Source organism: Ambystoma mexicanum, chromosome 11, assembly GCF_040938575.1.
Source record: "Ambystoma mexicanum isolate Mex_15411 chromosome 11, UKY_AmexF1_1, whole genome shotgun sequence".
Lineage (NCBI taxonomy): Eukaryota > Metazoa > Chordata > Amphibia > Caudata > Ambystomatidae > Ambystoma > Ambystoma mexicanum.
In genome coordinates this window covers 927,813,499-927,839,415 of record NC_090934.1, presented here as the reverse complement: position 1 = coordinate 927,839,415, position 25,917 = coordinate 927,813,499, and the positions used below count along the sequence as shown (strand labels likewise).

Genomic DNA, 25,917 nt, shown 5'->3' with positions numbered 1-25,917 from the left:
CCAAACCAGCCCCGGTCTCCTGTGGAGTCTCCCAAGGCTCATGTGTCTTGCCTACCTTATACAATGTATTCACCAAGTCTCTTTTTTGACTGCCTAGACAAATTGGGTGTCACATATACGAATTATGCGGATGACACCCAAATACTCATAGCAATCACCGGAATGTATGACACTGATTCTAACCTGTTACAAACAAAATCTACCACCATCTAAGCATGAATGGCGCAAAATGAATTATGTCTCAATGATGAGAAAACCAAACTACTCATCATCGGCAGTCATTCTAAACTGAACAACCTACCCCAATCTTAGAAATCGTTTGACATTAACAGCAATATCATTACTGTAGCCAAGGAGGTTAAAACCGTAGATGTCTACATTGACTCCTCACTTACCTTGACCAGGCAAGTCAATGCGATAGTCTACGCAGCAGTGTTACACCTTCAAGCAGATTAGAGCGAACAGGCCTTTTCTATCTACAGACAACTGCATCACCCTGGCCAGAGCACTTATCTTATCAAGGGTTGATTACTGCAACTTCCTTTTTGCTGGGTCTAATTCCCAAAACATTAACACATTACAAATTGTGCAAAACAATGCTATTGGAGCAGCACTTAACATCCCCAAACATGTGCACATCATGTCAGCCAGACGCAACATACATTGGCTCCCAGTACGAGATCAGATAAAATTCAAAAATTCAAAAACTCTCTCACTTAAACACAAATGCCTCTCCAGTAGTGCCCCGGCCTACCTGATAAATCAAGTCTCGAAAACCCAGTCCAATAGACCTACCCGCTCTACTTGCGCCGGCCTTGTCCTTATTCCTAGGTTCAGACAACAAAAAGTGGGCGGCTCTAGCATCCGAGTGTTTGCGACCAAACTGTGGAATTCCAAGCCCTTAGCCTTAAGGACAGACCCATCACTATGGTCCATCAGTAAAGGACTAAAAACCTGGCTCTTCACCCAAGACCTTCTCTAACTCAAGGTCAGTGGCCTCACAGGCAGCCAACGGATGCCACTCTGGAATCTGGTACCTATCTGTAATCTACATATTACCCACTTGATTCATAGACTGCCTGTAACTATTGTAACTATTGTAACTAACCACTGTTTCATATGATCTGTAACTAACTAATGACAATGCTGCAACTTACATTCTGCTACCTATCTGACCGCTTTTGTAATGACTGTAACCTGTGTAACTACAAGCACCTATTGTATATGTAATGACTGTAACCTATGTAATTACAAGCACCTACTGTAACCAAATTCTTAAGCAACAAGAGCCTAGATGCCTCTGGGTTATGTGCACTATATAAATGACAAAGTACCTTCGAGGAGTGTTATGGGTGAGTTCAGTCTCCTCCTTTATAAGGATTTTGGTCTGGGAAGTAGGTAAGGTAGGAGGATGAGGGTTCATTGGGGGCCCTTCAAGGATTGGGAGGCAGGAATCAGTCAAAATTATCTTAAGAACACACTGGCTGCTCACAATTCCATAGCAAGTGTTGAATCCTGGCACAGCATAAAGTCCTTTTCATTAAAGGGATATGGGAGTGGATTGTCCTGGTAGAAGGATAGCCCCAGCAGGGTAGAAAATATGAGCAGAACCTTTGCCTCTTCTACAGCGAAGGCTCTTATTCAGACAAAAGACCTAAAGAATTTGCAGTGAAACTGGAGGTTACTATTTTTGACTGCCTCATCTGCATTTAAGTGAAAATAGTTACTCATCATCAAGAGACACAGAAATCAAGTCATTTTGAATTTCTGGGAAAATCTAGATATCTACATCCATGAACAGTACCAAATGACAATCCCAGTCACCAGTGTTGAGCCCAGTTTCCAGAATGTGTGATGCTACATTCTTACCATCTACACACATTTCTGTAAAAGGCTTATGCATTCCAACAAGTAAATGCTGTGATGCCTCTTACACCACATTCCACAAAGCCTGCATAGGTTTAGCTGTGAGGGTGTATGCGACATTGCACAGAACAAACCAGGACTACTCTAAAGTAATCCTTAATCCCACCGGCCTTGAGCTTCTTTGTCTCCCTATGGGAGGAGGAAAGTTAAGAAACACATTTGGTTTTGAAAGGTGCACTGGAGACCTGTACAATCACTACAAGAAGCAAGCTTGCTTTTTTTGTCACATCATCTTACACACTTGGGATGCAGAGGATACATTTGATCAACAGTACAAGTTGTTTTAAGGCTCCATTAAACAGGAATAGAATATCAAACTTCACATGGGACTCCAGCATGCAAGTTAACCCGTAAGTATTTCTAACCACCAAAGAAGCTGCTATTCCCAGAACAGAATTAATCTGAAAATCCAATATAATAATCTAGAAATTGAAATGCGACCAGAACAGTGGCATCTTACAAACCAACTGTGAGGACTTGAACAGAGTCTTGGGCTGTCAGACCGAAGGCCTGAGAAGCATTGGGCATCATCTTTATCAGAGTCAGCTGAACCATCGCTAAACTTCTCCAAGCCTGAAAAAAGAAATTTCAGCAGCTGACAAAAAATCCTTTGAGAGTGAGCTATGACTTGTTTTCTGCTGACTTTGGACAGTTTAAAGAGCACCATAGTTGAACTGTGAGCGAGTATGGTAAAGCATGCAACGTCATAGGAGGTGTTAGCATTGGCACTAGCAGGGCTCTCACATAGGGATCTTTGAGTCATCCGAGATGTCGGTATTGCCAGCAGAGTATGGAATGGTGCCAATGGTTAAAGGCCCAACGGGTGAACCTGAGCCTTTTCAGTGTCTTCCTGCCAAGGACCAGCAAGAGTTGGGGTAAAGAGTACTGTGGAATTCTGTTCAAAGGTAGTGAACAAGAACTATCTGAATCCCAATATAAACGGCTTGAGTAGGGGGAGGTGCAAGGACATTGAAGCTTTCTACTCACCTCAAGAATCACGTTTGGTCTTTGTCAAGCATGCAATGCTTAGACTCTGGAGTTGGTGTCCTTCTGTCCTGCATCCTCATATCAGATGGTGATTGATGCTTCAAGGAAGAAGATTTTTTGGGGGGAATGGGATCGCCTCTGCGTTATATCTGACTTTGACTCATTACATGCTAACAGTAGGCATCCTCGAATGACTTCCCCATCCTGGCTTGTTCAGAGCCAGAGACCTTTATAATACACTCCTGGAAGGTATCGGAATTCATCTTCTGGCATTGTGAATGCATCTTGGTGATGTTCTCCAAATGTAAACACCGGAAGCAGTGTTGTTGTGAATTAGAAACAAACATCTAGTCATTGCATTTTTTTACTATAAGATGTTACAAAAAGACTTGGTATTCAATGATACAGAACGTGTGGCAAATTCCCAAAGTGGCATTTGAAGCAATTACAAAAAAGGAAATTGAGGTAAGGGGACACAAACTGTTCCATGTACATACCGAAGATGTCTCTTTATGCGCCAGTAGCCAAGTCATTCCTACTCTTCATGGTTGTTGTTTAAGAATTTTCAGAGCCAGTCTGTGCCTATGGGTCATCATAAAATGGGGACTCTAGGACAGGAAGTACCCATTAGAAGCACCTATTTACTGGAATTGGGTAACAACTACCAAGAATAGCAGAAACAATAACTGTGTGGAGAGTATGCCTACCTGCTAGTTGGATTATAGACAACTCTAAGAGAGAAGGTGCAGCCTGCTTACATAGGTAAGCACATAGGCAGAACTATACTGAGAAAAATCGTGGTACGATTTCTTGAGCTCTTGAAAAAACATGAATGGTAGGATTAATAAATAACAAAGTGAAATGTAAATCTTACTCTTAGAGAAGTGTCATTACAAACAATACCTGGGGTTCACTAATGGGACACCCTAACTAAACATTGCACCCTACCTGCATCTTGACGGTTCTCATCTCATCCGTGGCACCGGCCGGGAACCTCACGCGGATACTGGGTTCTACTGTGGAAAAAAGCAAGGCTCCATTCTGAGGTACAATGCATTGGTCCTCCACTAGACGAGAGATGACCAGGAACCAGGAGAAGTGGGAAACGCTGCACTTCGCCAGGTACTGCGCTCCAGCAGGAAAAAAGAGTGGAGATGTGGGTAGACAGAGGGGAAGATCAAACAAACACAGCCAATTAGACTTGATCACAATTCCACATCTACCTATATCATATGTGCAGGAATAAAAATACTTTAAACAATGATATTGTGATATTGAAGGTTTGAATTCTCTTGCTCTCTAGTGGCTGGAACCGAAAACATTAAAAGATCTAAATAACATTTAGCACAATGCCCAGACCACCTTGTCAAGCTGTCATCAGGGACAATGTACACCTTCCCTCTGATATTTGTCTCGTGCAGAGGTTGTGTTGGTCACATTTGTCTACAGCAGATATCTAGGTGCAAAATGTGGTTCTGCTCCACGAATCTGCTATAGTTACACCTGCTCTTCAGAGAGTGACATGTGTATTCCTAAATGCTGCATGCCTCTCGAATAGTTTACCAAAGATCAGAGTATTAATATTATCACTTCACAAACGTATGGACGTATTGCCTGCTCATCTCTCTGCCAATTGTACATTGCACATTAGTATTTCAGCAGAAGGGGCTGTAATCTCTCGTTTAATGTATTTCTGGTGCACAAAGTGTGTTGGTTATACGATAGCAAGATCGAATACATACTGCAATCCATTACAAACGAGAAAAGAACAGGGATTTAACGGGCGCTGCAGTAAGGAAGGCCATGGATAATTGGCATGTATTCTTGTACTTTGAAGTTCTCTCGACATATTATCTTAAAGTCTCCAGTGGATGAAGGCTTCTGTTCATATGATAACAGGTAGGGTCTGGGAATAAGCTGTGGTAGAGATTCCGTCTAGATGATAAACAATACTGAAATGAATGCAGGAATCCCAAGATTGACAATAATGCAAAGCTGTTATTGTGAAAGACAGTATTAATGTCAGAGATGTGCAGATGTGTATGAGCAATAAATGTGGCCACATGATTTCTGATAACATTACATTAAGCCCACAGATTGAGAAGGCTGTTTAATTAAATGAACATTTCCATTTCAACCATTCTGAGAAGCTTTGAATTACTTGTTCTCTAAAGAACAAGTACCAGATATTTTTCAATGGGCAGTCAAAGTAGCTAAGTACATAGAGATTGGATAGGTATTCAAGATACGCATCAGTCCAGTGCAATCCAGTCCAGTGAAGAAAGTAATGCAAACATTTGTGAAAACACACATTAAAGAGGACATGGCAACTCCTCCACACTACACACAAAATATCTTCAATGTTCTAGTTGAAAGCGTGGGGTCGCCTTAAAAAACTCCACACATTTATTAGGTAGATTAGGTTGTCCACACACAGAACCAAGAGTTACATAGGTGAGAAACTTGCACTTACTGTTAGGTCACAACACCGTTTTCATGAAACTCTTGGGAACATTTTGGAAAATGTACAATCCAAAGCATGAGAGGCAGCAAAAATAATAGCAAAGCAGCCCAGCCAAAATTTCTCAGCATTGAAGGTCCAAATTGAGCGTTCGATCCAGAGCTGAAATCCAATTCATAGTGTTTTCAAAAAGGGTGGAGTAGCTGAAGTGGCTGCTTTAAAGGGTCTATGTTTTATCGACTGGGGTTCTCCCTCGCTTTGGGAGCTCTCAATACTATTTTGAAATCAGGGAGTTTTGCTCATATTCCACTGAAACACATTTGATGAAACGTATTCCCACTTTAAAGTTCATGGAATGTGCCTCTTGAATGCCATTCAAACCGCCTTAGCCCTGTTTAAACGTGTCCAAATGCCTTTTTGAGGAAAAGCCACCCTCTTGAAAGACGAGATAGAAATTAGACACCTCTATGCATGCACAAAATAAGCCGTTGAAGGATGGCTACCTGTAGAACACCCTATTGAATAACCTGATATGTTTTATGTGTACCAAAGAAATCCTAAGAACTCTCTGAACAACCAAGTGGAGAGTTAATTCAGCATCCGAAGAAGAACTTTTAATCAACATAGGACATCATAACTTTTGGTTTATGTGGAAATCCATTAAAAACAGAAAGAAGTGCAGGCATGAAGGACAACCAAATCTCTAAATATGCAGTGTAGTGGTTCAATAGACGATATTTGGAATTTCACTAACCCCACTGTTAGAATCAAATGCAATAAGGTTTTGGTCACCAACGCCACTGGTTCATTGGCCCTGAATGCTAATGGGTCATTTCTTTCCCACCCACACTCTAAAATATCACAGTTAAATCATGTGTTGGGAGGGGAAGAAGGCTCGGAGAAGGGAAAGGAGTACAAAGCTGTACCATTTTTACCCTTGGCCTGCATGCGTTGAAGGAGAATCTGGAGAGATATGAAAGCTATACCAGCCCAGAGCACGCTGGACTACACAACATGCAAGTTTCCAAGGCACGTAATCCCATCTCTGTGCGGATCGGTTGCCAAGATAGGGCATGAGCACAGGGTGTATGTTGTTAATCCCGTTAGATACGGCATGCATGTACAGTGGCAAGAAAAACATTTGGAAACGTTTTTGTAAAAAAAGTCTGCCAAAAGCGTATATATATATATATATATATATATATATATAATTTGTTTAAAGCAAGCATGGGAGACAAAGCTGCTGGAGCTAAAACATTGCACAAAAACAGAACTCCATTTTTTAAACGGTACAAATAGAGATCGAAAAAAAAGAAAATCACACCCAAAAAATGGGAGCAAGACCAGTTATCAGACCAAACCAGTAGGAAATAGTGACTGGGTTGCAGGGCACAGTTATATAGGAGCACATATGTACCCCCTGCGTATTTGAGGGCTCACAACTGAGGTGGTTCTTTATTGTAAATTCTGTTGCTACTTTATGAGGCACCCGCAAGTGCAGGCCTTTCTCAACAAGTTGGGAAGGAGTCCCATCTTTGGTGGATTGAACATTTTATAACTAAATAAGAAACGCTTACAGTAAAAATGTAGCTTCCCATGAAGTATGGGATTCATAAAATTGGGACGCTAGACTTCATAACTGTGATTTTGGTTTCAGTGAAGAAAGCATTTGCATTTAACCTGATGTATCCCAGAGGATATCACATATTCTAGGATGGTAGGATGGCTGCCATATTAGTGACAGGAAGGCTTTTTGGAATCTTTGGCTCCCATTTAGCTTGACAAGAGCCACTCCTCATGTGAGAACCCAATCCTAAATTGGTAGATATATGGTTAATGTATATAGAGAGCAATAGCAACCTTCCCCAATGGCTGCACCTTACTGGTCATCTAAGGGTTGAACATAATGTGTCAACCTATTCTAAAATGGTTGCCGACTCCTAGATGGGCAAGTGGTGGAGTAAAACGGTAATAGAATTCTCCTAAAACGTCTTTCATGGAGTCGTTTGGAAGACTATTAGTTTATTACTGATCAAATAAATGAGAAAATAAAAGAAGAAAGAAACATGTTTTGTTGTTTGCTATGATTACTTAGGTGAAATGAGGGAACAGCCGAGAGAAAGAGAGAGGGGAGAGAGAGAGAGAGAGAGCAAGAGAGAGCGAGAGCGAGAGAGAGAGAAAGGTAAATGTACAACGTAAAATAAATTCCTGTATATTCACCACTGATTCTCAGGTATCCTGTGTGGTGGAAGTGTTAGATGGCCTAATGTGTTTTTTTCTGAGTGCTAATCACCCTCCCTATTTTACTGAACAGGTAGTTCAGAGCACCATTTTATATTGTTAAATATGCAGGAACAAATGCAATCACTGCAATTGGGCTTAGTCCCTGGAGGCAAATCCTCTCATTGGACAAATACATTAAAAGTGGAAGAAGGTAATAGCCCAATCCAGAAGGCCATCCCTCCTTGCAGATTGCTCAGAGGATCCTCAGTGGGCACGTTTAGCCAGTTAAAGTGCATTGTGGTATGCAAACAGTAGATGCAATTGCGATGGGCCAAACCTTTCTGATACAGTCCTTGGGCCTCCTCACATGGGAACTTGGAAAACCAAGACGCTCTTCATGGCCAAGGACTCTAGGAAGCTGAAAGTGGAAGGCAATAGGGGCTTCAAATCCTGCTTCACTGGACAGAAAAGCAGCAATCAGAGGGTTCGAGCTAGAAGATTCCTACACTTCTCTTGTCAGCTTTGGGGCAGGGATGGTATTAAATGCCCCAAATCCCTACCACCCACGCCCCTGCAGAGCTGCATTGGTTGTACAAGGACATCTTCTGTAGCACCTCTCTTGATAACTCCATGCGTATTTTTAAGACCTCCCAGTCCGAGTATTTTTAAATATGAATTATGGGTGGGTCAAGCAACTACATTCACTCATTAGAATTCACCTTTCCCTAGGTAAGAGGAAACATTATTAGTTAAGACGATCTGAAAAAATCTTGGGGTTGCTTTTAAGGATTCCGTCCAACTCAAACCCACCACTCAAACCTAGAAGCAAGGACAATGGTAAGCCAGATTGGGGAGGTGGGAGAGAGAGTTTTTCACAATTCTATCATCCTGCCACCAGCCATCATTCTTCGACCCAGAAGTCTAAAGCAATCTTCACCTTTTTCTAAAAGCCTGCCTGATGTTCTGCAGAATTGATGCTAGCCAGAATCTGCTTCCAGTTTCATAGAGCCAGAATGATGCAGTCAGATTTGATGTAAGATTTCCATCTCAGACAATGGAAGGGCTTCATTCATGAGGTGGAGTCCTGACAGCTGGCCCCTGACTCACCAATTACACCAGTGTCTCTCCAGATAGTGTTTTTCATAGACCGAGTGAACATGGCGAGCTGCGTTCTGCCAACACCATTTACCACTGTAACTCCTGTCTCTCTGAACCAAACCTGTTCACAGTTATTATTTCTTGTTGCCTTGCTATATCCTTTTGTACTCCTTTTGCTTTTTTCCAGTTGGTCTGCAGCAGTCTGCTTCGCTTCTGGGCTTTTCAGAAGCTTCCCTTTTCTAAACCTGAAGCCTGCTTGCAGACTCATATCTGGGGTTATTTTGAATAGTGTTTCCTGTATCACCACCACTATCTGTTAATATAGCAGTGATTAAGTTTGATTTGGCTGCCACAAATACTCTTTAAATTCACAAATAGATTTTCATCTCACAGAAGATCTAGTTCACAGATGAACTTTTACAGAGTTATCACTTGTTTTAGTTCCATTTCCAATGTGAGAGATAGCCTTTCATCTCAGCTTGATTGGTTTCTCCTTTGGCCTTTCCCTTCTTATGGCATTTGCAAGCAGAGTCTATGCAGTCGGGAGTTCAGACAAAGCTACAAGACTTGTCCATTGTAAGGGGACATTTTACTGATAAACTGCTCGGCATTTGGGCAAAGAAGTCCTACCTTGTGTTTTCCCTTCGGCTCCAGCTTGGTGTCCAGGTCACTCCAGTTCAATCCACTTCTAGTCCGGATCACCACCTCACGCTTGCGAAGGGATCGAGGGGCAACATAAGGGATCCAGACCTTAACCTCCTGAAATTTAGGGGCAAATAAAATAATAGATTATACCCTGCTTCAGACTCTGTTGATCAAGATGCCTCTTTTGACATTTGGCATGCACCACCTTTGTCCCAAACCTATCAAAATAATGTTTTCAGAATTGGAAAGAAGTATAAACATTCAGTGGAGGTATACATGATTGGCAAATAATCTATGAGAAGTGCAATTCGTAAATGGATCAACATACCAGTACAAGTCATGGTAAATTAATTTTATGTAGTACTCCAAAAGTAAACTTGCAAACAGTTTTCTAATAGAGTACAGAAACGAGTGAACAAATCTCATGTATTGTAATCCTATGCAGTGGTGTGTAAGAATCTGACTAATTCATGCCAGATCACCTGATTTAAGGGCACACTATAAACACCAGATATAGATGGGGATTGGTGTTTCGTGTCCATTGATTCTCAGCTGAAGATCAGGGTAGATGGTATGGATTGCTCTTGCATGTGATATGTGCATTATCAACAATGCACTGAACAGAGAACAGCGAATGAGCTCTGCCATGGAAACAAACTGCCATGCCTCAGGTATATTTGCAATAGTGAGCAGGGTAATATGCTGTCACAGAACCCTGAACACAAGATACAGGAGAGGATCCAGTAAAGAAGTAAAAAAAAAAGGAAATGAAGACAAGGGAATAAAAGTAGGGCCAATATGAGTTTGCGCTCTTGGTTGACATTAATGCAAGGTTCAGGGCCATATTATAGTGATTCCATTTGAGAACAAGTAAACTTCTTTGGAGAATGTGAGGGGTAAGACAGCCACTGCTGCAAAGTGAGTGACCAAAGGGAGATTAAGTGAAAAAGGGGAGGGCATTGCAGAAGCACATCAGAGTTTTCCCCTAATTGAACACCAGAGCTGGCACCAGAGGGCTACATTGTGTGGTAGGAGACCACTGCCCAAGTCAGTGGTCCTAAACCCAAGGTGAAGGCCTTGAACAAGACTGATAATCAAAAGGCACAGAATAGTGCAACTTGGTAAGGACTCTAATCCCAATAGAGCATGTTCAAGGGGACAAAGGGGAAATGCCTGTGCTGGAGCTTGTCCATGTCTCCCTATGGAGTGCCCAATGTGTACATATTACAAAGGGAAGTTTGGATGAAGGCTTTTTCTGGTCGTTACTGACTCCCTTCAAAGTTTGCTGATTCACTAAAGAATTCGAAACAGTGAGAAGAGGAGCAAAGGAACAGCATGGAACACAGGCTTCTACTGGTGGGTTCATCCTGCATTCTACACTTTCATTGTCTAAAAGAGAAGAAAACGAGATGTAATTAAGCAACAGCCTCTGAGGCATGGGGCCTTACCGATCAGGTATTGGCACATGGCCCGAGTAACATGGGCCCTGAGGCCATATCTCACCGACAATGCCCACCTAACAAGTGGTTCATAGCTATTACCATCCCAGCAAGTTGGGAATCGGCTAGGTTGCCATTTTTCAAATTAAAGAAACCTGCATGACAAAATGTCCAACGTGAATGCAGGGAGAATGGAACTACACATAGTCCCTTCTTCCTTTCAATGACGTGCTTTGCCGCGGAGGGGAAGGAGCAGGACACTAGGGGTGGCAGAGAGAAGGCGATGGGGCAACTTGGCCCACTGTAAGAGGAGCCTGAAATTGGATGGTGCGGGTGTGGGGTGTGGTGGTGTTGTGAGCAGGCAGGTGGGGAGTAAAGGCCTTTGCCCTGGAAGGAAAGATGGGGGCCTCTCGCTGCTCAGGAGGCTTGAAAGGCCAGCAATACCATGAGGTAAAACTTGCCTTGCGAGCTTCCTGAGATAGGCTGGGTTGTGCCAGGCTGGGTTGTGCCATCACGTCACCACCCGGCTGCTAAATGCTCATGAGAACATAAACGCTGAGAAAAGCATGACAACTCTCTTAAGGGCACCACATACTATGCTCGTTGTGGGAACAACTAAATGAAATGGACATGGTGCACCTTTCAGAAATAAAGGGATCATACTTAAGGAAGAAAGGTTTCCAGGAAATAAGCAGTTTGTAATGGAACTTATTCATATAACTATTTTTCACTTTTTCAGATATGATAGTAGATTCTATCTACAGTTTTCTGGCTCATCCATTGTTCATCCATGGCTCCTGCATATGCAAACATCTTTATGAATTATTTTGAAACGATTCACAAAGGCCGGACAAAACTGTAGCTTGGAAACAATTTATCGCTGATATTTTTGGAATATGGAATGGAACTAGGGAGGAAGTGATGGAATGTTTTCAATACTTGAATGCTGTCCATATTAGAATTTAATTTACCGTGGAAATAGGTACTCCCAAGCTACACATTTTGGACATAGAGATACAATATGAAGGGACTCAATTCCGACACAGAACTGGGTCATTTTCTATAATCAATCAAAGGATTAGAGATCACCATCTCTTACTAAATATTAGAAGAATGACTTTGCTGGAAATAACCAGGTGGCACAGTGATTTGCACTGTGTGCTTGTTGTAATCCATAGGCACATAAGAATGACTTATTTTGAGATCATATTATACATTTCTGTTCATGTGATGGATGACAAAGCATTTCTATTTAGCATTGTTATATATTTAGTGTCACAACAATTTAAATGATTCCATCAAACTATATTTATTTGCATGACATGGTTTTTTTGTTTTTTTTATCTATTTTTTTGCAAATTGAACCCTAAAACTCAATACTTAAATTTGGACATAAGCAGAGCTAAGGGTTTTAGGTTACACTGTTAAAAGCACATACACGTACAGAACACAGAAGTAGTACATCATGACAAGACCAATTGAATATGGCGATTATTACGTAGTTACGTCATACGCACGCAATTGCGCGCTGACGTCATGGCGTTTTATTTGAACGCGGCCATTTAGAACTGCTTGAGTTCTCCATTTGTGAATGACAACGCCGCTGAAAGAAATCCCAAATTAAACCTCCGAAAAATCATAGGTAAGAAATTCAGTCATGAGATGGACAATTTTATTTTAGTGTTATCTAAATGTTGTGCCATCAACTATGGCAAACTAGAAATACTGGAAGCTAATTGGCAAAACTTATTCAATTTATAGGCACACATTTTGGACTTGTAACCCCTAACCAAGAGGGAGAACTTCAAGAACCAATTAATTTATAGCACCACAGAAACTAATATGACAGAATTTAATGCAGAAAAGTAAGTTGATGAATCACAACAACTTGCAACCCCCCACCCAATCGAAACCCCCCCAATCCTCCACACAATCCCCTTATATTATTAAAAACCCAAACCAACCCACTATATATATATATATATATATATATATATATATATATATATATATATATATATATATATATATATATATATATATATATATATATAAATAATGAAACGGTCAATTATACAGAAGGTTAATTAGGACCACTGTAATTCGGTCAATTGTGTCTTTCAGACAATTGTTTTCGGTCAATTTGGGAATTACCTGCAATACACACAATGTCATCTATGCTTTGAAATGCCCTTGTGGCTTGCTCTATGTGGGACACACACTCGCAAAGTCAAACTCAGATGGATTGAACATAAATCTAATATAAGAACACTCAACATGAGCCGCGCCATTTCCTGGAGAATTCCCATAGTATATCACAAATGAGGTTTCTAATTTTGGAAGTGGTACAAAAACTCAGGAGGAGGGGACCTAAACAGAAAGCTGTTACAACGGGAGGCCTTTGGATACAACGATTGGACACCTTGATGCCCAGGGGAATGAACTAAGAACTAAGTTTCCATTCTTTCGTATGATCTAATTGTCCACATAATGGATACTCACTTGATTTGAATGTGCAATCGTTTTTATTACCATTTGCGAACTTGACAATATTCCTTTAATTGATTCATCTTTGTTAACACATCATGCGAAGATAGGATTCATTCCTTATTGTTATCCAATTTGTGTTTTTCAGAAAGGAATTTTACTATTTGGATTCATAAATTGTTTTCATTCTACATAACTGGATTGTGATCATAATGTGACATTATTCTTGAAACATGTATTTTATAATCATAACAAATTGCTATATAGCATTGATATTTATTGACTCCGTTTGTTGATTTTTCATATGATATGTCATTCATTGTAGGACGCTCAGATCTGAGTTTTACGATGAGCTAAATAGGTTGCGAATGATAGTTTTTAGAGTTCATTTCCAACTTAAATTTTATTTTTGACCTTCAATAATATCTTTTGGGATTGCACATTACGTGTTACACATATTTGCATATCCTGTTTACAGATTATTATCAATGATAGTGTCGATTAGTATTTCACTCTATTTGGACACTTGGGTCACTTTCAGAAATTAAACTACACAGTACAGTTTCCTTCATCGCTCTTACGTATCACGTAAATTGTTTATGTACTTACATAATCACACTTAAGATGTTTTGGCCATGATGATGTCATCCCGCTGTTCAAGGTTTGGGAGCCATTTTCATTAAATTTGGATAGTACGGATTGAGATGCTGTGCATAAACCTTTACCGACAGATTCTCTGGGTTAATCTTTAACACTTAATGGATATGGTAAGTATTCTCATGTACAGGTTGTGCACCACGTTACGTTCACCATAAACCTAACACGGTGGCTTACTAATTACCATTATAGGGCTATACTTTCTTTTAGACAGGTGCTGTTTTCTACAGTTTTCTACCTTTGGCATAACCAGGGCTGCGAGTTTTCAAAAAGAACATTATTGAAGGCATTGTTTATTTAATTTTCTCTAAATCGAGTTTTTTACTTTGATTCGGCTATCTCAGTCATGCCATGGTACTAGCAATTTTTCTTTTTCTTGAAATAATTGGACAGGTACTGCTTTTATTTTACCATAACGTTTTTACAAATTAACTCTTATTACATCACAAGATCTTAATCACTATTATCAAGGTGTAAATTGATTTTCTTGATTCGATTGCTGTGACTTAGGAGATTCGAAGTTGTGTTTAAAAAGGTTTTATTTCTACACATACGCTTTATTGGAATTGTAACTAATTCTTCCTAAACCTGAACCTTAATGATTGATATATTTTCCTCTTTCTGACTTAACGGTTTGGCCGACTACTCCTCCTGAAACACATTGAGCAATTGCTGAATACATTTGTATTTATACCTAATCATGTTGGAGTGACATGTTCTTATAGTTCATGTACACATTTTTCTCAAATGTTGTTTAGAATCACCTTTTTGAATATAATTGGAAGTGATTATTTCTGTTGAATTGATAGAAGTGCCTTCAACTGGTATTAACCAGGGATATTGTGTGCAGGGGACAGTGGTCTCTCTAGTTTGATATCCCCTTTTACATTTTCACCTTTGTATCTGCATCGTTTAGGAGACTGACACATAATATGAACATTTTTTGGAAGAAACATGTGTCATGGTAATAAGGATCTAGAGGCCTGAAGATACTGGTTAAGGGATGGTGTGAAAGGGTGCCATGCTTGTAGATGCTTTGTAGAAACGTGTAAACATATAGATGATGATGAAACATCCTGTAAGATACCTTCCAGCAGTGGTGACAGAAAATGATATTTACACCTGTCTTTGAAATATTCCGATACCTGTTGATGTTCACATCTGCTTAAGGTTTTTAAAGTGGAAGAAAAGGGTTAGGCCATACAATTTTGGATCAATTGAGTATGACTTCAAAGATGTTTTCAGGAGTGCACCTTTTTTGTTAAACAGAGAAAGAGAACAGATGTAGAGCAATTGTGGTAATACTGCTGAGGGTGTTCTACTACTAGAAAAGATGCCATAGCACCTCCATTTATGGGCACAAGACAATTCTACACTGCCTGATGGGTCATTCTACCTGATGAAGAGGCATGTCTGTACTGTCTAATAGGCATCCTAGATAGGCTTGTATCTGCAGTGTGTTATGGAGGGTGGACAGGGGGGGGGGTCCCAGCTACTGCTGACTGACAGGGCTTAACTAGATTACCTGATGGGGCCTATACATATACTTTGGGAAGAGTCATAACCATACTGCCCAAGAACGGTGAGTGTCATCCTTATACTGCCATTTGGGAAGACGTGACATACCTACACTGCCCGATGAAGATCATAACTATACCTCTGGATTATATGCTACATTTTAGTGTCATTCCTACAATGACTAATAGTGGATCATTCCTATATTACTCGATGGAACATGTTAGTTCTTTTACTCTCTGTTTGGGTCATTCATAAATTGACCAATAAGGTTCATTTGTATACTGCTGGAGGAAGAGTTATTCCTACGCTTCCTCGTTGGGAGGTCCTTCTTGTACTGCCTAAAATAAATCATAGACTGATTAATTTCTGTACTTTCGTATGGTAGGAAAAGGGGGGCATGACTACATTGCTCAATGGTGATAGTCATAAGACTGAAAGGAGTTTCACTATGTGTAGGAAACTCCAAGCCATGCACTCAGAGTGTGTGTTGCCTTCCTAAATCTATGCAAACGCAGATTTATTAAGCTTTTCTTCGCTCGCCTAGTGGCAGCTGTCGTCAAGCAGTTGGTGCAAATTCTTAGAAGGACAGCGGGATAGCCAATAATACAGGGTAACACTGTATTTTTTGAATAAAATTATGTCCACAGAGAGCCATGATGAAAATATAAAGTTTGTTTTGTTAAAAGTAAGTATGAGGGTTGCAATAAATTATAGGTTTGTATTTCAAGTTCAGTACACTTCTACGACCATTCATACGGTTTGCCTACTTGTTAGGGTCAACTGTGAAGTTATAGGGACCTCAGGGTGCCACGGCTGACTGTACATATCCTAGTAGCACCTTAGGACTTGTATAATCTCAGGAATTGTTTATGCTGAACCGGCACTCAGTCATAAGAATGAATGAAAGAGACAGGCCAGCTTCTGATTTACAGAGCAGGATACTGGTACTGATAAGTAGTTGCCCACGTTAAAGATGGGTATTGGCTCGAGAATCACTAAAGTGCCTTTGTGAAGACAATCCAAACAGGCAATTAGGTATATTTGGCAATTTCCAACAGCTGGCAGTCAAAGCTCTGTAGTAGAGTTCCCTGGGTTCCACTAGTCCAGCTATGGGTACGAGAGAGGAACTGCTGGCTCTGTGATACTGTAGTTGCAGCTCTAGTTCCAGGAGATGCACACAGTGTCCTGTTGAGGAGGTTCAGGCAGGAGAAGACTGCAGAGAATCCGACATTACTTTCCAGTATCTTGTTTAATACATTTATTTATCTCCGGTATCGATCACAGGCCTCGGACCTAGTTAGATTAAGGTGCACTCTGAGTTCGGTGCTTTACCCTCTAAGTATCTGGCTCACGCACAGGGAGTGCAGCAAGACTCTCTTGGGAGCAAGGATACTTGAGAGGTTGCGACTTGGCTGGGTCTACTGGAATAAGAGTAGGGGTTGCCAGTTACTTGTTCCCTGCTATTCTGAAGGAGTCTGGCTCTCCACCAGGTTGCCGCAGGCTGTCCCCAATAGAATAAAAAAGGGTTGCCACCAACCAGTGCAGCAAACATCATGCAGCACGAGTAGAACTTCACAGGGAAACATGATAACTGGGGGGTGGGGTGTGCAAAATCAAACAGACTTTGTGCCTTGTGCCAGAAATGTACGACAGACCTTTCCATCTCACAGCATGCCCTTCTCAAATAAAAACAGAGGGGCTAATCCCCAGAAGGATGGTGGACAGATAGTAATTGTCCAAACTTTCTAAAACGTCCATCTGCATTCTCATAGCTAGTTCCTGACTTCTCTGTAGTAAATTCCAGCCATTGCAGGCTGACGGACCACCTGAGCAGCATAGGGACTGCCCTGACTTGGTCAGAAGGCATTTTAAGGAGTGTTTAGACCTTAAAGACAGTCAAGTTTGATCAGGTCTAAAGTGTCCAAGAACCCACATCTTTGGCAATCATACTTTTTTGACAGCTGCCCAGCTTTGCTCTCTCTTAGACATTTGGTGGCTGACGAATGACAGAGAATGCTCTCCTCCAGTTGGGGCAGAACTGTACATGCCTTTAGGTCAGTTGTGTCATTTTGAAGTATGAAAGGCTGGCTGTAACCTGGGGCGTTCAAGGCTGGGGAATGACATGACATTTCTTTCAGCCCGTGAAAGGCTTTTCTTAAGATGTTTTGCAAAACCACTACTGGTGTAGAGTTGTGGAAAGCCAATCTTAGAGGACCTGTCATGGTTTGCCACAAAAGACTTAATCCTTTTTTTTTGTTGGTAACGAAGATAAGAAATTAGGCTGTAACACAGGATGTCAAAGATTTGCTGCAAAATGAAATTAACAAACAAGAGCTTGACAAGCAATAACGTTTCCACAAAGGTAAGTACAAAAATATTACTATGTATTAAACAACAAACCTGCATAAAGCAAAAACATTATAAGGTAAGTAAAAACCACATACACATAATCACAGTTTGGTGCCCCAAATGGAACATGTACTCCACTTTAGAAATCACACAGTTCAAGCATTGTTTCAAACAACACACTTTAACAACCTAAGGATGGGGGGCCGAGGGGGAGATGTTACAACTCTCACACAGGCCTTATAAGGTTATATGGCACACCAACACTTTGATACTAAGCTTTTATCAGTCATTTCTCTCTCCTGGTACCAAAGGTTTTACAATGTTCAGGGTAGGCAAACCAAATCAGATTAAAGATACTCTGCAAGAGTACACACAGGTCTAAATAAAGGGCTGGATGCAGGAGTAGTCTCGGGGTCATTGCAGCTATAATATGTACATGTTCCCATGTGGGGAAGGGACAGCTATAAGAGTCGGGTTCCACAGGACCAGGTAACTGCAAGTGTGGACTTGACACCCATAGAAAACACCAGTGCCCAGGGGTATGTACCCTCGCTACTGGAACTCCAAATCAAGAAACTAATAACCCCAGGTAAGTGGTCCAGTTGGGATAACTGTTCTCACAGTTGTTAGTTGCAGCTCACGTCCCTGGGTCACAGGTTCAAGGTTAACTTTTGGTGGTGTTCCAGCTAAGGACGCTTCGATCTCCGGTTCACAGATCTTTAGGTATATCACTAGCCTAGACCTCAGGAAGCCAATGATAAACCCCTCCTGAAGCAAAGCATGCTGCAAGACACTAAAAACAAACAAAGCCTCTCGTCAACCAGTGGAGTCTACTCAGCTAATCTGTGCAAAGAGACGCACAAAGAGCTCCTGCTCTACTTGGACTACCTCGACCTTAGGGTACCTAGCATCACTCAGGGTGCACAATTGGAATTTGCATCCCTGATTAGGCACATCTGGGAAAAGTCTTGTAAATCAGGTCACAGAAAATCAAAAGCAAGCAAGATCTCTCACCATAAGGTAGCATAAAAAGTACAATCTGAATAAAACAGTTAAGTGTTGGCCGGAAGGTTTTTGTTAACCTGTAGCATTGCTCTAGGCAACCCGTCCAGACAATCATTTTTCAGCCTACATGGCCTTTTCCAGAAAAGGGAAGGCAATTTTCAGTTTTGCTGCACTGCACTGATGACGTGCAATGAGGCTGAAAAAAGTCTGGGGTTACTTGTGGTCTTGCGCAGAAGGTATATGACCAAGCAGTTCATGTGGGACTGCCCCTTTCAGAATGGGGCCAAGCCTGATTTGCATATGGTCTTTCCCCTTCTGTAATGGCAAGGAAGACCAAAAGAAAGATGGTGTGGAGGGTTACCCTGAGCAATTGTCAGTGGTTAGGATTCATTTCTAAACCTTACCATCAACCTTCAATTTTGCCTATACAAAAACAAAAGTGATTGGCTTTGTTAAGGCTTGTTCAAATGTAATCTGCAATGCGTCTTCTGCCTCCTGCCCTCACCTCGAAGAATTGGATGCCGTGGGGCTGCAGTTCCAGCACCTGGCTCAGAAGGACATCATGGTGGTGCAGCTTCACCCACTGGGGATCTGGAGGCAGCTTCTGGTAGTGAACTCTGGTCTCAGAGGAGACAGCACCAAAGGGGAAAGAGAGGTGGACTCCACAAGGCAGGCAAACCCGGCAACCGTCGCACGGGACAGTGAAACTGGAGGAAAAGAAATAAAGGGCATTCACCCCAAACCAGAGATTAACATTAATGCTTTATGAAGGATTCATTCAAAGATTTTGTAACACCTTTCACAAGTTCACCTCTATCCATGATGTGCGTGCCACTAACTCGATATCCAGCACTGCAACAGGGATAAGCATAAATAAACTCCATGTAAACAAGGGACCGGTTGCCTCATTTTGCAACACTTTATTTCATAGTTGTCCCACTCCTGTGGTCATGTGTCTAGCAACATCATCTCTTTGGGGCCCTGTCTGACTTCCCATCACAGAGGGCCGGTTTGCCTCCTTTACCCTGCTTGATATTACTCGAGATCTTGGCAATGGTCATTCATTTACTACTGGGGGAATGAGACAGCCCAGAGGCTTTCTTTCTCAGGTTGGGCCAATTCTACTGTCCACCCTAAAATACACAGTCCTGGTAGGAAATTGATGGCAGCTGCTCTTGGTTAGTATATGGATTCATAAATTGCACATTTAAGCTGGCATGGAGCAGAGGGCTGTGCAAGAGACTGGGCAAATGGGACTGCGGTAGGCGAAGCCACTAGAAACCAGGCTAAGCCATTGGCCCGGTGGCTTCCACGCAGCAGGTGGAAGCTTTGATGCTCATACTTTGCTGCAGGTATGGCCCAGGTACATACAAAAGAATGGTTTAGTTCTCACTGTTGTCCAAATTCACTAGCACTTTAAGGTCGCACCAATCCTACCTGCCCTCATCTGAGGTAAGGAAGAGCACCCGTAACTCACTGCTGCTGCTGGAGTCACCTGCAACAGAAGAAGAGAAAGGGGTGAGAGCCAACAGAGGCACAGGGGGCGCACGAGAGTGGAGTAGGGGAGAGAACAGGGGACAAGCAGAAGAAGTGAAATGAACTTCTTTTAAAAAAAATAGCCTGTGTGTTGGACTGGGCAAAGAAAATGCATGATCACGTTTCTCCAATGCTTCAACTCTCTGCACTGGCTCCTCTGCATGCTCAAAATAGGAGCCTTTTTTAAGGGTCTGTTTTTAAGCACTCCAGAAAATTGCGACTCAAATTAGGCTAGGTCCAATCCAAAAGAAGTCAATTGTTGTTCAAATGGTAATTCAACTATACAGATTAAAAAGCGGCCTCCGGCAAGGAAGATGCTGCACTCTAGGGGTATAACGGTATCAAATATACGTAAACCCTCAGAGCGAGAGTGAAACTTGTTGACTGAACGTTTCAATTCGGTCATATTTCCCGTTTTTCAGAAAGAGAACGGATCAAGGCCTGGCCACAATCAGGTGGGCAGCAGCAGATTAACCGAACAAAGGAAATATATTTGTATATACTGCACCCCTAGAGTGACATTTTTTGCAGCAAAGTCTCACTTACTATATTTAGTATTTACAGTTTTGCTAGCTGTAGGGAATGCAAAAAGCTGTGCACTCCAACACCAAGGCAACCTATATACAATGTCCAGAAAAACGTGTTTTGCGCCAAACACTCTGCTGCCCGCACTCTCAAGATGCCGCAGTCAACTCCGGATGTGATTAACAAATCCTTAATTTATTGACAGTGCTACAGCATCCCCACAATGCATTTCACCCTATGCAAAAGGCTTTTATCGCGGTAATTCAAGCCATCCTTAAGTAGTTTAGTGCACAGTGCAAGTAACCACGTCGGCACATCCTTGCTTTGCATTTCCAGATTGGGTCTTCCTTTCTACATGCCTGCCTGCATACAGTGCTCACATTTTTCTCTATTGCCTTGAAACATTGGCCACATTGTTAGTCAATCAATGATAGCCCTTTTTCAGTGGATTTTTTGCATGGACAGGAAAAACAAACTTTAGTAATGTGAATTAAAACCTTAAAGAAAGATTGCTGAGTGTATAAAAGAACATATAAATGGCTGCTGCCAGTTGTTTTGCTAATACAGTGACCTACAAGCAGGTCAGGCATCCCTAACACCTCCCAAAAATATACACCAAACTTCGAATTTCTTGTTGTCGAGCTGTATCAGACAAAGGCTGGGGACTGGAAAAGCAACGTTTTAACAGATTCTTAAAATGTACATTTTACAGCCCAAAAAAGTAATAAGTAAAAAATAAAACTGCAAGGGGTTCAGGTCCAGTCTAACTCCCAATCCTTTGCTGGAACTTATTGCCTCCTCATATGTGTTAATTAATGAGCAGCATCATGATGTGACCGCTCAAAATGTACATGCATTCCAACAGGACAAGTCATCCATGGCTATACTTAACCAGATTTCTTACCCAATGGCAGCGGCTCCTTAGGATGCATTGTGATTGTGCGCTGTGTTTTAAGTGTTTTTTTTAATCAGGTACACAGTCAGGGGTGGAGCCAGCATTAACATTTTGGGGGCTGGATGGCAGTTTTGAAAACGTAGTGAGACGGGACATTAAGTCTATTGCGCTATTGATCCATCCCTGTTGCCCCAATCCCCAAGCCCAGGAGGCCGAGTAGATATTACGTCTTCCTTTGGGCCATTAGATGCATCTTTCACCCCAACTCTCCAGCGGCGCATCCAGGAGTGTGTAACAAGTGGGGCCTGGAGCTAATGTACTAGGACCCACACTAAGAAGTGTCTGGAGAAGGAAGGGTACTTGTTCTGCCCCCAGCCAAATACACAGGAGTCAAAGAGCCTAGTGAGGGAGGGCGAACCAGTGGTTGTCTCCTTGAGAAAGGTTTTTAAATAATGGGTTTAAATAGAACATGTTATTTTTGAAAATGCAGGGAAGGGGAGAAGAAACAGTATGTACTAATAATGTTCACTACGCCCCTTCCAATGTTCCTGTAATGTTTATGAACCGGTTTAAAATACCTTAATTAAAAAACAAAATTAAATAATGCATGTTACAGTACACTTTCTGTGATGAATTAGGTAAAAAGCCACACAGTTTACAATCGGTTTTGTAGTGTAAGAAATAAAAAGTCCATTCGATGCCAAGCCACCCACAATGCACAGGAGCATTTTCAAACGCATTTTCATAATGCCTTTGCCCACTATATGCCAGTACTCCAAGTGCAAAAAGCATTTTCATATCGATTGCGCCCACACATGTCAATTCTAGTGCACCTATATATGCCACTATTCTCACGTAGGAAAATACTTTGTCCGTAATGCCAGTAATGATATGCTAACAAAACATCTTTATGCTGGCTCTGCCAATACATGCCAGTATCTCCATATAAGAACATACTCCTGTTGGCTTTGTCTTAATGCCAGTCAAAAAAAGCCATGCCACAGTAAGAAAACATATCCTTGCTGGCTACACAAATCCCCCACCCCCATATAAGAACTCTAATCATGTTGTATTTGCTCCCTAGTGGCAGTAAAAAATGTCATGCCATAGTAAAAAAAAATTGCCTTGCAGGCTGCACGAATGCCCCCACCCCAATGTAAGAACACGTATGTGGCCTTTGGCCTGAACACCAGCAATAAACTGCAATGCCACAGTAAGAAAACATGCTCCTGCTGGCTAGCAGGTAAAAGAACTCAGCAGGCTGAGGGTTCGCTGTTTCAATCTGAGTGGGATTTGCAGGTTCAAAATCCAGCAAGGCCAACTCAGCCTTTCATACTTCAAAGTTCGATAAATTAGTGCAAACCTCAGTTGGGTGATACATTTTATATAACTATGTTCTCTGTACAGCACTTTGGCGAAAGCGCTATATAAATAACATATCATTACACATACCCCCATATAAAAACACTTATGTTGCACTCTTGTTACATTCCCCCCACATAAGAATATTTATGTTGACTTTGACCATAACACTGGTAGAAAAAAAAATGTCAAAATAAGGGAACATGCCCTCCCTCATCTAAGAACACTCATCATGTTGGCTTTGCCCTTAATGCAAGTACAACATTCCATGCCAAAGTAAGACCCAGCCAGGCAAGCACCAGTGTAGTACCCTACCCCCCACTTCAACACCACCATCACACAATAACACTCAAGTTGGCTTTCCTTTGCCCAAAAACGGCAGTAATGCAATGCTCTTGTAACAAACTGTAATACTCCGCAGCTTCCACTAGATGTCGGCCTATGCACAGCATGTGATCTAAGCAGATTCCACAAGCCTCAGAAATATATATATATATATATATATATATATATATATATATATATATATACACACACACATACACACACACACCCATCAGCCATGCCCCCACAAGCTGATCTGTCATTTACACGATTACCCAGAACATTCGGACTGTGCGCTCGTGAACACGCACAGTCACACCCATGTACACCATTCACACTGCATTCATTCATATGTGTGCACTTGCAGACACCTCCAAGCATACAAACATACACCCACGACTCGCATACGTTCATGCATGCATACATGCATACAATCCCTGCATACCCACAAATACACTTTTTTATGTTAACCCTAATTATTGAAAGCATGGCCCATGTAAAAGCTGAGCCAGCAAATAAGCCCTTAGCTACAGCAAAGGGGAGGTGGGGCAGGGGACAGCTAAAATTCCCTGGCAGGCTTTTGTCCTCAGCCTGTACGTTCACTTCAATTACTGTTTTCTCACCTCGGAGAGCAGTGTATTTGCTTAAGTAAATACAGTGCTCTCCGAGGTGAGAAATGCCACAGGTTCTTGCTGGTCGAGCCCTGGGCAACACAGCAGAGTGATCATGCCTGCTGCTTCAAATTGGAGGGGGGTTGGGGTGGAACGTGACTGACTCTGCCCAGCCCAACCAAACTTTCAGAGGCTAGAACTTGGTGAGAATTATTTCAGGCGAGCTTTTTCGCAGTGGGCTAAGCGATATCACGATATACGGGCGGGCACAGGCTAAAACAGTCTTTTAGTGTGAGGGTAGAATAGGCCTTTTCACTTGAGAAGCCACACATGTGACAGTGCCACCCACAACCATCACAGGAAGTTCAGCTCCAGTTCTGAGACACCGAGGGTATGGCTAGGCAGCTACTAATAGAAAAACATAGGCTTGCATGTTTTGCTCCAAATAAAATGAACGCCTTTGCCTTGATGGTCAGCGCCATTTCACGCATCGCTTTAGCAACCTATGGCCTATTATATCTCACACTGCATGACAGAAGTGTCTTTTTACATGTGTTATATATGCCGCGTACCACTGTAATTTGCATGGTCTCCAGGTGCTGATTGAGTTTGGTGGTCTTTCAAGTCTAGGCAACGAAAGAATCAGGAGGGGGTTTGTTGACGTACTTATCTGCTCAGGCTCGGGTGAAGCAGGTCGGCCCAGCGGGTTGCCGCGCAGGTGGACGCAGGGGCACTGCTGGATCTCAATCGGGACGGCGCGCAAGCTGTTGTTCTGCAGGTCAAGCCTGGACAGGAAAGGCAGGGTGGCGAGGGCCGCGGGTACCGATGCCAGGCGGTTGCTGTTCAGACGCAGCTTCTGCAAGGACCGCAAATTGGCTGCACGTCGAGACAGGCCGGAACATCACCCATGGGGAAAAGCAATCAGAGCAAAGCAAACAGAGAACATAAAAAAGCAATATTTCCTTTAAACGCAATGTCACACTTATTTAGAATCCAGAACCCTCATCAATGCACAGGCACTTGTGTGAATATGAATTACAAGCTATTAAGGGACTGCTTAATAAGGAGGTAGGACTGTTCCTAACCTACCTGCTTTGGGCACGTGAGGGAGCGGAGTCACATGCAGCTAAAGGGACTTCTCCAGGATCACATAACTTGGTCAAGTGGCAAGGCTGGGATTAGAATTAAGCCCCCCTACATCCAGTAGATGCCAGACTTTGTTGCTTCTAGACAACAGCCGTTCCATTAGTGGAAAATGTGGAGGTATAGACGTAGGTTTGGAGTGATGGAGTCAATGCCAGCTCCTTCCCGTGGAACACTCATCGATATTGACCAGTCTCCAAACATTTGCAGGCACCTCAATTAGCTAACTGGTAAGCCTTAAAAAGACTGATTTGGGGTGTGCAATATAAGTAATCTCCTGCTCAACTGCACACTCCGCCTCCGTGAGAAGCAGGCGCAGGAAGGCTATTTTACGCAGGAAAGCGGACTGAGTATACCCCACTTTTGCAGACCTACGCTCTCACCAAATTTTTTAAAATCAATTAGTTTGCCGCAAAATGCCAATGGTAACTTCGGAGTAAAGTATATATGGGGGTGGGGTCAGCAAGAGAGGGCAGGGGGTCTTCCCCTGCATTTTGAGGTAAAAAAGTAGAAAATCGGTATTAAAAAATTGGCGAAAGTGTAGGTCGGCAAAAAAAAAAGTTGTCAATCGTTCATAGAACCAACTGGCATACTGGGCATAGTGGGGAAAAGGCCTTTCATTTCCCTACAATGGTTGTAGGCAAAGTATAGAATCACAAGTAGCAGGATTTCACACAACAAATGTACGTGCCAAACACACTGTATGTTTAGATCCTCTGCCCCTGG

General features: G+C 42.0%; 1 protein-coding gene across 4 annotated transcripts in view; it reads right to left on the bottom strand.

Annotated features, from left to right (window-relative positions):
• Positions 1 to 25,917, bottom strand: part of PIDD1 (p53-induced death domain protein 1) — a 602,358-nt gene that overhangs the window by 235,816 nt on the left and 340,625 nt on the right. For all 4 annotated transcript variants that reach the window (XM_069624025.1, XM_069624027.1, XM_069624026.1 and 1 more), the window contains 5 exons: positions 24,715 to 24,924; positions 20,233 to 20,290; positions 19,301 to 19,502; positions 9,326 to 9,454; positions 3,862 to 4,038 (listed from right to left, as the gene is read on the bottom strand). In XM_069624025.1, the coding sequence (XP_069480126.1) occupies positions 3,862 to 4,038; positions 9,326 to 9,454; positions 19,301 to 19,502; positions 20,233 to 20,290; positions 24,715 to 24,924 (776 nt within the window). The remainder of the gene's footprint in view (positions 1 to 3,861; positions 4,039 to 9,325; positions 9,455 to 19,300; positions 19,503 to 20,232; positions 20,291 to 24,714; positions 24,925 to 25,917) is intronic.